This window comes from Rhea pennata, chromosome 3 (genome assembly GCF_028389875.1).
Source record: "Rhea pennata isolate bPtePen1 chromosome 3, bPtePen1.pri, whole genome shotgun sequence".
Classification (NCBI taxonomy): domain Eukaryota; kingdom Metazoa; phylum Chordata; class Aves; order Rheiformes; family Rheidae; genus Rhea; species Rhea pennata.
This window is the reverse complement of record NC_084665.1, coordinates 7,138,329-7,151,023: the sequence shown is the minus strand read 5'-3', so window position 1 is coordinate 7,151,023 and position 12,695 is coordinate 7,138,329. Positions and strand designations below refer to the sequence as shown.

General features: G+C 36.7%; 1 protein-coding gene across 9 annotated transcripts in view; it reads right to left on the bottom strand.

Annotated features, from left to right (window-relative positions):
• Positions 1–12,695, bottom strand: part of VRK2 (VRK serine/threonine kinase 2) — a 51,625-nt gene that overhangs the window by 23,390 nt on the left and 15,540 nt on the right. For all 9 annotated transcript variants that reach the window (XR_009957823.1, XM_062571485.1, XM_062571489.1 and 6 more), the window contains exons 7-8: positions 12,426–12,518; positions 2,537–2,669 (exon numbers count right to left, since the gene is read on the bottom strand). Coding sequence is in view for 8 of the 9 variants with exons in the window: in XM_062571485.1 (XP_062427469.1) it covers positions 2,537–2,669; positions 12,426–12,518 (226 nt within the window). In the remaining variant the exon portion in view is untranslated. The remainder of the gene's footprint in view (positions 1–2,536; positions 2,670–12,425; positions 12,519–12,695) is intronic.

The window sequence follows — 12,695 nt, the reverse complement described above, 5'->3', positions numbered from 1 at the left end:
AAGCAACAAACTCATAATTCTGTTTTAAATTTCAGCATGAAACTCAAATCACTATATATTCAGGTAGCTGCTTTAAAAATAGAAAGCAAAATAAATCACAATGTTCTCATTTGTCTAACTCAATACAACAAATGGTACTAGTCAGGGATTTTTAGAGTTGAGACATTCATGCCACTATATACACTCAAGAAAAGCCCTCTGGAAAGGATTTCATGTATGTAAAGTAACTTTTAAAAAATAAACTATATTGAAAGTGCACTAAAATAAAAATTATTCCACCCCGAAAAATTGAGTAACACCAGAATTGAGGTTGTCAATGCAGTCTTTAAAAACTTTTCAGAAGAGCACCCCATTTCACTTTGTAAAGGATAGACTGTGCTGACAGAAAGAATCATGTACTGAGAATTCAAGAGACTGTTAAGCAACAACCTTTGCCCCAAGTGTGGGAAAACTTGCAGTGCCCTGATGTCCTTAAACATCTCTACAACTCTACACCTCACAACAAAAGATGAAGGAAAGCAGTCGCTGTGTTTTGCCTTCTAGATCTGCAGAATCTCAACACAGTTAATGCAGCTAGACGTTTTCCCTGGGATGTTGAGACCTGCTGCAAATGGGAAACTCCGGTAATTTGACCTTAATGGATTCAGGCTGTTACAAAGCTGGAGCTCGAGCCAAGGCATTCAGCGTGAATACTCTGAATTCTCTACAACATGACAGATTTCACATCATGTTCTGCAGGCTATTCTGTTGGGAGCAACAGCAAATCTGGAGATTCTCTCTCTGCAACTATTAACAAGCATAATTTTTTTCAGTTCTCAGATTGAGCTAAACTCACTCAAGCTACCTTTCTGAGTATTTTCTTTTCTAGAGTCTTCCACTTCTCACCAATTCAACCATGACTTCAGCCACTTGAGGGGGTAATCTAATCCATAGTTTGCTAAAGACAACAACTTCACTCACACTTGCATGCTACTAGTTTACCTGCCACATGTCCACTGGGCATATTAATTGCTATGTCTATCCAACTGCTGAAGCCCAAATACACCAGCCTCTAGTTATTCTTCCAAAAGCATCCACATAAAGTACTAGTACTTAGCCACATGTCTCTCACTACTAGGAAAAATAGCCAGAGTCACGTCTCCAGAAAATACACTATATGCTTGGGTGATCTAGAAGAGCTGAAACAGATGCCCTCTTCACTACAAAGTATTTTTTAGTAGGTGAAATGCAATTGTCTTAGCGGCAAATACTTGACAGCCTTATTTCATTTTTTCTAATGACCAGAGCTAAACGACTGCAGGTTTTAACAGCGCCGGCAAATTATCAAGACCTTCTACATTACATGGTCAATGGTCCTTTTAATAGAAAAAGCAATAATATACAGTTGTTTGTGCCAACTAAAACTCATTAGAAAGTATTAGTTTAAGGTAACAGTTCAGCAGCTATTAACAAGCACAAATTTCTGTAGCTATCACTTGTGACACTGTGATCTTAGCAAAACTGGCAACATAAAACCATTCCTTTTGTTTTAGAAGATCTTGAAGTGGGGAGGGGAGGCAAGGATAAAGAAAAGTTAACAAAAACACTGCTTCGTATTAAGAGTCAAAGTTTTTCAATAATCACCATTTTTTCACTAGCATAACATTAGAATTGACTTTTTGTCTTGCTGACATAGCAACTAAGAAAGTTGTGTTGCATTGACCATATTGATTGTGAACAATGCAGCCATCAGTGGGACTTTGCACCATATATTTTCGATATTGACCTCTCATTCCCTTTTCCATGGCTCTATGGGTCTGCTATTGGATTTGGACTTCAGTGTAATAAACAGCTAAGGTTTAATTAATGGTAAATGAATACAAGACATAGGTTATGACTTTAACTAATTAGGGAATTGTTGAATTAAGTCTGCCTTGGAATGCAAGGCAGTATGATCAATATCCAATAAAAGGACTATGTATGTAATTTACCTGCAAATGTGTTTCCAATACCATCAAAGTGAGTTTAAATAAGTAAGATATATGAAAGGCTACTGGAAAAAGATTTCAAAAGTTAACACTTTATGGGCTTCAAAACAGGTTTTCTCCTTGCAGAAGCAATGTCATCTTAAAATATCCTCTGATAACACGGATGGTGACACTCAGATACAGATCTCCGTAAAGGCCTCTTCAGAGACTTGGAACATTTTTCCTTGACAACACAACAGTAACAAATATTGCCGTCTCTGTAGAGTACAGCACATACAAACCAGCACTCTCAACACAGATCAATCAAGTTTAATGGCATGCTTCTCTTAAGGCATCTTGGTCTATCTTCCAGTACCATACATGCAGGAGCCTTTCAGTTTTAATCATGCTTCCCCCAAAAGCACCAAAGAAATGTTCCTACGCACAAGAAGAGGTCACCACACAAGGGTCGGATCAACCCTGAGCAATCCTCAAGACTACTTCTGTTGTAATATCAGCTCACACAGCCTGATTACTCATTCTGTAATCATTCCTCTGAAATAAAATAAAATAAAATAAAATAAACCTACCTACTCCCTTGTGGGCATCTAAGCTGGTAAACTCTATTGTCCCATTATGGCCCTTCCTAGGATTTTCTTGATACTGTTTGTGGTTCCCATTGGGACAATATCTGTAGGAAAGTCCATAATCTGCAAGATAAACCTGGAAGACATGAACAGACAAGTGAATAATGCTTTTGTCCTTTGAAAGTATAACCTTTATAATTAGGCCTTAAGAAACTGATAGGTTAAGGACAGCCTTACATCTAAATTTTATTAAACCAAATAGTGCCTCAGGATAAAATATGTACAACTAGGGGCTATAAGGGCTGCCCTCCCCACTTAAATCCTACTACTACCATACTCTTATCTTATTTCAAAGTCGGGTAAATTTCAGTCTTTTTTTTTTTTTTTTTTCCTAAGCTCTCTCCTTTCTAGGTGGGCATCTAGATATCATAAATGGCAATATGCCTTTACGTATCCTCATGTTGCTTAAGAGACCCCTTCCTCTGCTTACTAAAACATGTACACCTCACCCCCACACAAATCCTCCACCAACTGCAACTGTACAATTTCATAGTAATAGCACAATGTAAAAGCCACAGAGGAAGTGAGAGGCAGAAGCTTTCCCTAGAACACAGTACTACAGGGCAAACAAGGACTGTAACCACTGGACTGTTGGGCACTAGCTGGGCTGTAGCCTCATCTTTATGAATGTCACTGCCAGTAACTTCACAACGGAAATAGTTATTTAAACAGAGCATGTAAGATAAAGTAAAACAAACCAGCTCTCTGCCTGCCATGCTCCAAAACCAGAAGGCAATCTCAGTAAATCACTCCCAAATTTGAAATTTTAGATTTCCTTCTGAAATTCAAAATGAAGTTTTAAAAAAGGCAGAGTCAAACGGCACACTAAGTTACTCCGAAACAAATCCACAGAACTAAATCAGGATTAAATCATAATTAAAAAAAAAATGGACCCACACTGTGTGTACCACATCAAGTTCATGCACTCCGCAACGTTTATCTTCATATCCTGGGACAGGTCATTTTTTCCAAGATACTTCACTAGTTACCCAGGTAACCAGAGAGAGAGGAGGAAAATCCCATAGCTCTGAATGTCATATCTGGCAGATGAGCTCGCATATTCTTAGCACTTTGCTGCAAAAACAAGTATTAACAGACTAAACTTACAGTCAGGCTCACTTTCATGGCATTAAAAGCAGAAAGCAGAGCAGCTCAAGAGAACTGGATTTTACTTCCTGCTCTTCTGCTGCCTGTCAAGACATTCCTGAACAAGTTACCTGACCTCTACGCTTCTGCTTTTCTACAGGCAGAGTGCACTAACACTGCATCCATGTCAATTCTGTCATTCTCATGTTTTAAACTAAGGGCACAAGTCCATTGTATGAAATTCAGATTAATATGTTCCACCTTCCTGCACTGGGCTTAATACATGCACACGGCTAACTACTGCAGGGCAGGTTACAAGCAGTAACTTGTTGAAAGCAGCTAGAATTTAATCACAATCTGTCCGCCCCATAATCTCCCATAGGTTATTTTCTCACTCATTTTCACACTCCCACCTGGCCTTTGCCCCCTTACATTGACCAGTTCTCACATTAGGTAATTGCTTTTTAGAAATATTTCAAGTATGGTATTTTTCACTTAAAAAAAAAAAAAATCCATGACTGCTATTATATTGCCAATGGAAATGATCTCTGGGGAAGAAATTAGACCATCGGAAGTCATACAGAGATCATTTCTAGTAAATCACATTATGTTACAAAGAAAAACTCTTTTTCTTATTCTAAGCTTAGTTTTTGTTTTCTCTTTAGCTAAGAAATAGCTTATCCTATAAAAGTCTGTAATAAACTCTTCTGGCATTCACTTTTAATTTAATTGTATCACTCTCGGTAGAGGAAAAACAAACAAACAAACAAAAGCCCTCAAGAAAACTTAACGTGTTATTTTGTAGCACATTTTGTTGAATTACTGATTCCTGTTTGTGCTCCAGGCAGCTTCAAATCCTGGGATGGCTGGTCTCTTGGTTTTACTGTTTCTGCTGCAGGATCTGTGCTTATTTGGAGCGTGTAAGCTGGGATGCAGCACTCACTTCCTGCAGGGTGATGGCTTTTAAGATTACTGATGATGTTTTTCACCTGACAGACTATACAAACTGTGAGATAAGATTAAAGACCGTAGGCATGTTTAGAAAATCTGGGACAAGCCATAAACTATGCTGGGTTCGTCGGTTTGATTTTCTCCTGCATTCATTCTCTAGTGTATTCCTGATGCTCTCTGGTATCTGTCCTATAGAGCCCACAGTCGGTGTTAGAACTAATCTGAGCTACCATGATATCAAGTTTTGTGAAGCTTCCACATCCTCTGCGGGCTGGGAAGCAGCGAGGAGGCTGGAAGGTGTACTCTTTCCTGAGTAAGCAGTAAATTTTAGATTTTGCTTGACTGTGGACATCTGGCACATACAGTTGACTGGAATGGACTTCAACTTCTAAATATTCAGCCTGCATCTTATACTAAAACGAGAATTTAATCATTAAGAGAAAACAAGAAATAAATATCTCTGTCAGCTCTCTGGGCTGGAAATGCTATAGGTTTTTCCCACATGCAATAGGTTTTTCTCATATGACAGCTCAACCTTGGTGGTCTTAATGGGGTGTCTAGAAAGTAGTCTCAAATGTACATCAGCCAAATTTGAACCACGCAAATACTGTGCCTTATCTGTAAGATGGTAACTGTGTGCTCCTAAATCATTTTTAAGCAAGAAATTTGCTTAAAATCCCTTTTGTAGTAATTCAGCGGAGCTGTTTTAAAAGCTATACTGAAAAAAACAACTCTTTGAAAGTGAAAAATAGCTTTAGGTTATTCGGTCCTGACTGAAAAAAGCAAGACTTGAAAACCAAAAAGCAATGATGTCTTAAGCCATACAAATCCAAGTTGGCCATTATGATGGACCAACAAAATCAGTTCCCTTCAGTTTGTACAAAACCAGCAATACACTGTTACTACTTTGCCTAAATTTCTTTTCCTTGATTTCATCTGTTCTAATTATACAACTATCATCATAAAATATATTAGTTCTTCATAGCTAGCTGTCACTTCTTTGATAACGCAACACAACGTGGCCTTCCAAACTCACTCAGAACATGGCAGGTAAGAGTAAGTTAAGTGTCTTGTTCTGTTTGTTTTTAACATGATAGGGAAGGGGGGAAATAGAATCAACATTAAAGAAGAACAAAATACTGAATGTACGGTGTTAGCATGTGTTTCCATACTGTTTCAAAATAGTATTTTTCATCTCCACACTTTCTATAATAAGAACAAAGCAGAAACAAGGCAAAACAACAGAGAGGCAGAATAAGGTAAGAAATTACAAACAGAAGAAGAGATAACAAGAATCAGGAAGGTACAACATTGACATTAGCCAAGAACAACTGGTTTTAGCTGTGTTACATTATACACTTTTGCCTTCCTGCCACTCACTTATTTTAACCTAGCTGATTTTATTCAGGGTTTTTTTCCAAGTGTTTTTTAGAAACGTATTTCAGTTTAGCTTAGCATGGTCTGTTATTAATAGATTGTATTAGAGATTATGAGCCAGACTTCCAAAGTCTTAGCACTTAATTTCATGCAAGCATGAATGTGTTCATCTTACTCAAACAACCAGCTGTATAAGCACAAATACCTATCTAACTGCACAAGCAAGCAGTTATAGTATTTAGCAGTCCCCTGGTCTTTTTTGTGCATGTTTCCCTCATCACAGTGCTTTATATCTGATGTGCTAAACATACAAAATATCTACAACGTATATATTATAACTGCACTGATCTGGGAAGCCATAGGCCTGGTACTTTGGATTCTCATGGTGTTTTCTTTTACCTTAACGTACACCTAACAGATGATTTATCCCTGAAAGAATAACAATACCCAGATTTTCTTTGGACGTTTTCTTTCCAGTTGGTTCCATTATTAACTTTACACAATGCTCTGTAAATAATTAAGTAGATCTGTACTTATAAGAGGCAGATTGGTTGCTAATGGCCATAGAGCTGTCAACTTAATATGAATACTATTCTACAAAAAAGATAGACTAAAGTCTTAGGAGTGAAATACCTCTTGGGGTGAAAGTCTGAAGTACAGTGACTGGGACAGAAATAGCATCTTCCACAAAACCAAGGAAGCCAAGAAAGCAAGACAAGGAAGGAGGAGGAATGGATTAACCAAAGAATAGAAGGGAATAAATCTTCTGCACCTGTGAAGGGACGCTAGGCTAGATGACCTTTTTCAGTTACTTTTTAAAAATTCTGTATTCACTGCCTAGAAGGCTGTTCCATCTGAAGAAGATACGGCATGATACACAGGGTAGTTGTTCTTTCTCACTTTTACACTGTCACACACACACACACACACACACACACACACAGTGGAGTAAGACTCTAGGAAAAAATACAGGGAAAGATGAAATGGTCTTGCAGGGTGAAAAAAAATGTTACTATGCTAAGAAAAGAAAAAAAATAAAAATCAAAAGATGTGAGAAAGGAATGGAGAACACCTGATTTGGAACATTAAGAGAGAAATATTCTCAGCAACAAACTCTTGGAGAGAAAAGTATCAAGAAAGCAGAAGTTATAAGTATCACAAAATATACGTATCAAGAAAATAGAAGTTCCGGCAAAACGATAACATTCTTAATAAAAACGTAAGTGAAGTACTGTGTTAAAAAAGTTTAAGTTTTTTGTTAAATTTGTCTGACTCTTGCTAAAATGTAACATTTAAAAACAGAACAACAACATTTTGACTGGAACAGGGTTTATTGTATGTTTTAGATAAAAAGACAAGCATCAAATGGACTCAGAGGACTGAGTCTAAGCAGGGTGAAACCATCTCACAGGTTGGACTAATACTGGAGCAAAGAGCCCACAGAAGAAAAGAGAACTGTAGTATCTAGAGTATTGTACAAACTTTAGCCTAAACAAATCTAAGAAAGAAATCCAGTAGATTTCTCTCTTCAGGACTTTTGAGAAAGAAGCATCAATAGTATCTCCATGTTTTCAAATGTTCTGAAAGATCTTACACTAAGTGAACATCAGGCTCACTGCAACGTTGAGGCAGTGCTTCACACAATCCTTAATTTTAACTCTACTTCTTTTCAAATCTTATCCAGGCAACAGCTCCCTTTGTAAACTCAAAAAAAGGATTACTTGCCTACAAAATGGTTCAGTGAGGTTGCCAAGCCATCACTGCAGCCCAAGTCTTTTCTACCAATGTGTTTCCACTCTGTGTCATTCTTGTTTTTTTGAAACCAAGAGGAAGCAGGGGAACAAAACCAATACTAGAATCAACTGAACTCCAAAGTATTTGGACCATAAGCACAAAAAGAAATCAAACCAGCCTAAGTAGTTCTAGTCAAATGTAGAAATAAGACTGATAAAAGAAAGTTAAGGGTATCTGATTGGGAAGCTGTATCTCCGATAAGGGGAGTAGCCACCATTCATGTGTTAAAATGCAACTGTTCTGTACAATAAATATCCTTACCAAAACAAATGACAGGCAAAGGACTTTCATTCTTCTTCAACTCATCTCCTCTTGAGCAGATATGTTGTATTGTATCAAAGAGTAGGAATAATCCTGGAATGGCCAAGTCAATTTCCACAGGATTTTTTCAACTACATACTTGATTGCAAAAAAATCAAACTATTGCTTACCTGTTCACAAAATAACTTTATTTATTTTAATTTAAGCAGGAAAAAAAAGTAGAACTTATCTCACAAGGAATAATGGTTTAGAGCTGGAACTCTTTTCAGTGTATTTTTCCTATGAGCTTATTGTGTGGGCTCTGTTGTTTTTGTACTGTTTCCCAGCAACCTAGTCTGAAAAATTAGTATTTTAAAAATTTTGTATTCTTATTTTTCTTCTTCTGTTAAGCCTATCCGATTTATATCTGTAAGTTCTATTATGAAGCTATCATAGTGACTAAGAAACACTTAAAACCAAAAATCAGAACTCACAGGTGCAAATCTATTTTTAAAATTTATAGCTTAAAAATAAAATAACATAGGACCTATGATACAGTCTTAAGAATCCACAGCACTGAAGCATGTCTGCCCACATAGCCCATGAAAAAAATGCTGTAAAATAATTGCTTCAAAGAGGCATTCTTCCAAACTTTACTTCATGTACAAAAACTCTGATTTTAAGCTTTTGTCTGATGACAAGCTCTCTTTCAATACTAAGTATCGCAATTTAAATGAGGTTAGTGGATTCAAATTTCTCTTTTAGGGTCAATATCAATAATGCTCATTCCATAGTTACTGCTATGTACTGAATTATCCTTAACTCACCACAATACTGAGACAGTGCTTCGCTTGTTCTCTAATTTATAGATCTGATCACTTCAAGTCTGCTTTCAGACCTCACCTAGATTCATGGGCTAAGTACTTTCCTCAGTACATCACTCCTGTTCTGTCAGTCATCGTGCTGGCTCCGTGTTAAGAAACATATTGACTAGAGAATTGATCTTTTGACCTGTAACTCACTGAATGGCCTTACTCCCTTCTATTGAATAGATCTGCAGCAAGCTGCTCTTTGAGGTCAGTTGATTCTGATCTTCTAACCATTTCTAAACATCATTTGGAGGTCACGGTGACAGGACCTTTGCTTATTTGTTTCTCTGTCCTACCACAGAAGGTAAGGGGTAGCAATACAGATTTCAAATGTTATTTCAAAAGGGGGACTATGGTATTTATTGGTTGTGGTGTAAGTTTGCTAGGTTAATTTACAGAAGAAACAGCATAAGAGCACAAAGCTTAGCACAGAAAAATGATCCTTTCTTGAAACTGTAGGAAGTTAGCAGCAAATTTGTACATAAAATAATAGGATGCAAAATTAGCCACTAAACAGCAAGCACAAAATTGAATATAAATGTATATATTGTTTTTGAACACAGATTTCTGTCTCTGGAATATGGAAATAAATTACAGAATTTTGAATTTTTTAAAAGATTAAAGTTATGAGTCTTTTTAACTAACACTTCTTTAACCAATGTAAAATAAAGCACATTTCCAACTTATTTTCTTTTATGCATCTAAACCTTAAAGAGGAAGAACCCACTAGCACAAAAATTGTAACCAAAAAAATCACCACAGAAATTGTTAGGTCACACAGTTTCTTTATGCTAACTCCCACTGGAATTAGAGGTCTGTCAGCCTCTGTTCCACCTCCAAGTTTTGAGTTTGCCATTGGCAGACATTCCCACTTATTATTTATGAAATTAGCTTAATCACCATTTTAAAAAACAAAGTTATACAGCTACCCTCCATTTTAACACAGAAAGCAAGACAAAACACTTCATAGGCATTTGGTAGCAACAAGAGAGTCTTGCAGGTTATACATTAATTATCTGAGCTTCATATAGATAGAATCAGCAAATTAAAATACAGCATCTCCAACAGCAGTAAAGAGAATACAGAGCAGAATATTCCCTATTGTTGTCATACTTAGTCAATGGTGATACAAATCTGGTCAGAGATGGTCAATGGCCATACAGAGCTTCCAAAAAATATTGTTTTGATAAATACATAATATATTCAACTTGTCAGCATGTTACCAAGACAGCTTCCTGATTTGCAGAAAAGGCATCACAACACCATGAAATCTAGCATTGGCACAGGAAACACTCGGAGCAGAATTAAGCAACTTTCAAGTCAAAATTTACATACACATACAAATGGCCAAGACAGGATAAATGCAACATCATGTGTCCAAAATACATGCTCAGTTCTGAACATTGGAAGTTTGTGTGAGGATATTGTCCAATACGGCCCTTAACTAAAAGTACGAAGGGCCCAGGTACAGAACAGTTATCAAAGCTATGGTGGCAGACAACATCCCACTGTCAACAATTCTAGGAGAAAACCTATTTAGTCATACAGCATATGCAGATCTGCCAATATAAAAGAATTCTGCAACTGTTGGCAAGATCTTATTATTCCCTCTTCTCATGCACCACTAGCCACAAAGCATACATGTTTTGAGGTGCAGTGCAAACAGTGCCTGGATAACTACTTTTTATCGGAAGGAGAGATGTTCTGTTAAAACATCTGCCTTCCTGTGTAAGCTGAATATAGTATATATTTCTTTAAAATACATTTACGAATAATCATGACATGCACACACACTTGGTATTTTTAGGCTCTGTCAGCACAGTATCACTACACAGCAGGTCTGTGGTCACTCGCACAGTTTCTGGAGCCTATGATTGGGAAATCTAACTCCCTTCACACTCACTTTATTATCAAAAACACCTAAACAGCTCTCTGTTTTCCTAGGTACACATAAACAAAAGTTTAATTCATATCTTGCCAGTGCAAACAGGTGCTAGATATCCTTTCCTCCTAACTCTTCTAAATTAGAGTGGGCACTTTTTTATAGAAGTATTTTAGTGGAAAAGAAGAATTCTACCAAGAAAAGAATTCTACACAGAACCTCTCAGCAATAACTCACACTTGTACACTATTAGTTAGGATTTACTTAAAATCTATTGACGTTTTTAGTATTTAAGTTATACTGCTACTCAAAACATTGTCCAGTGACTCATGACTACCTTATTTTTGATCTGTCAATGAATTTAACACCCATAAAAAGAAACTACTAGTAGCACAATCTTCATACAGTCACATGAGAAGTAAATTACAAAACCACCCCACAATCTAGCTAAGTCAAAAGCAACTGATCAAAGTCAGCTACATGTCTTAAAACTTTGTGATTACAGTAAAAAGATACATCCAAAATGATTTCAACATGAACAGCAGCAGCATATCTTGCTGTCATAAAAATACACAAAATCCAACTCAAATTACTTGTTTTATCTTTATGTTAATGGGATTGGGTAGCACATTGTTTTGACTCTAAATAAATACTCATCAGATTCAGTAGGCTGGCAAACATCATTAAGTGAAATAATGTATTAATTGATACAAGTGTCTAAAAACATGGCTGTTCTAAACAGTCATGATAGTTTTTAATCCATGTGCTTTAGAAAGCTAAAAAGTTTAATCTGAATCGGTCATTTAAAGGGGAGGACTTCTGAAGCTGTGAAGAAATCAGATATAGTTCAGTGGTTTAACCTTCAACAGCATTGAGTTTCTTTACAATATCTATTTCTTCCCCACTGCTGTAGGAAAACAAAAATTGTAAGAAAAGTAGAAATATTGCTTATAGCTGATCATATTTAAGTGACATTAAAAGGATGCCCCTTTTTTCCAAAATTAGATCATTTTCCATGACAAAAACATATTCCAAAATTTTATTAACTAAACAACAACAATAAAAATATTGTAAGAGAATGTAAACATGTCAAGATCAAAAGGTTGTTTCAGAGCATTTCACAAAAACACTTGCATTTCATGGCTAGTTTTTGGTTTCAGCGCAGTTAGAGAGCAACAACCTTACTGATATTCACTTGCTAAATCCACTACAATGAACAAGACATGGGAGTCAGTATCATGGAACCACAACTCATAACAGCACTAGAAAGCTAGTTCTTCCCAAGAAAGTTAATGCAGTGAGCCAGATTCTTAAATCATACTTCCATAATTAAACTGGCATAATCTATCTCAGCTTTTAGGTCCTCTAACTTACCTGTGGGTTATTTTACTCTTCCTTCACTATCACCCCAATTAGGGGAGCAATAAAGGAACCAAGTAGGGTTTTGTGCAGCTTCTCTCTCCAGCCTTAAGCTCCACAAAGCCAGTATCAGATTTATGAACAGAGGATGACAATGTTCATGCTGCAAGTTCTCTCTTCTTTTAATATATGAATTGTTAATGCAGAATATGCATAGCTAAGAACAGTTCTAAACACATTAGAGAGCAGCATAGATAAGTTTAAAAATACTTACCTCATGCGGGTTGGTATAGCCCAAAAGCAGATTTGCTGCTTTAATGTCACCGTGAACATACTCATTTTCATGTATATACTCCAAAGCATCCAACTAGGAAAGGGTTTAGAACAAAAAGGAAAACATCACCATCATCACCGCTCTCCTCTTTATCCTACCACCAAGTATTTCTCACTCCTACAGCAAGCTCAGGGGCCGTGCAGGCTGTGAGATGAAAAATTCATATTGAAGTAGAGAACAAGTAGAAAGGCCTCCCTCTTAGTTTCCCTC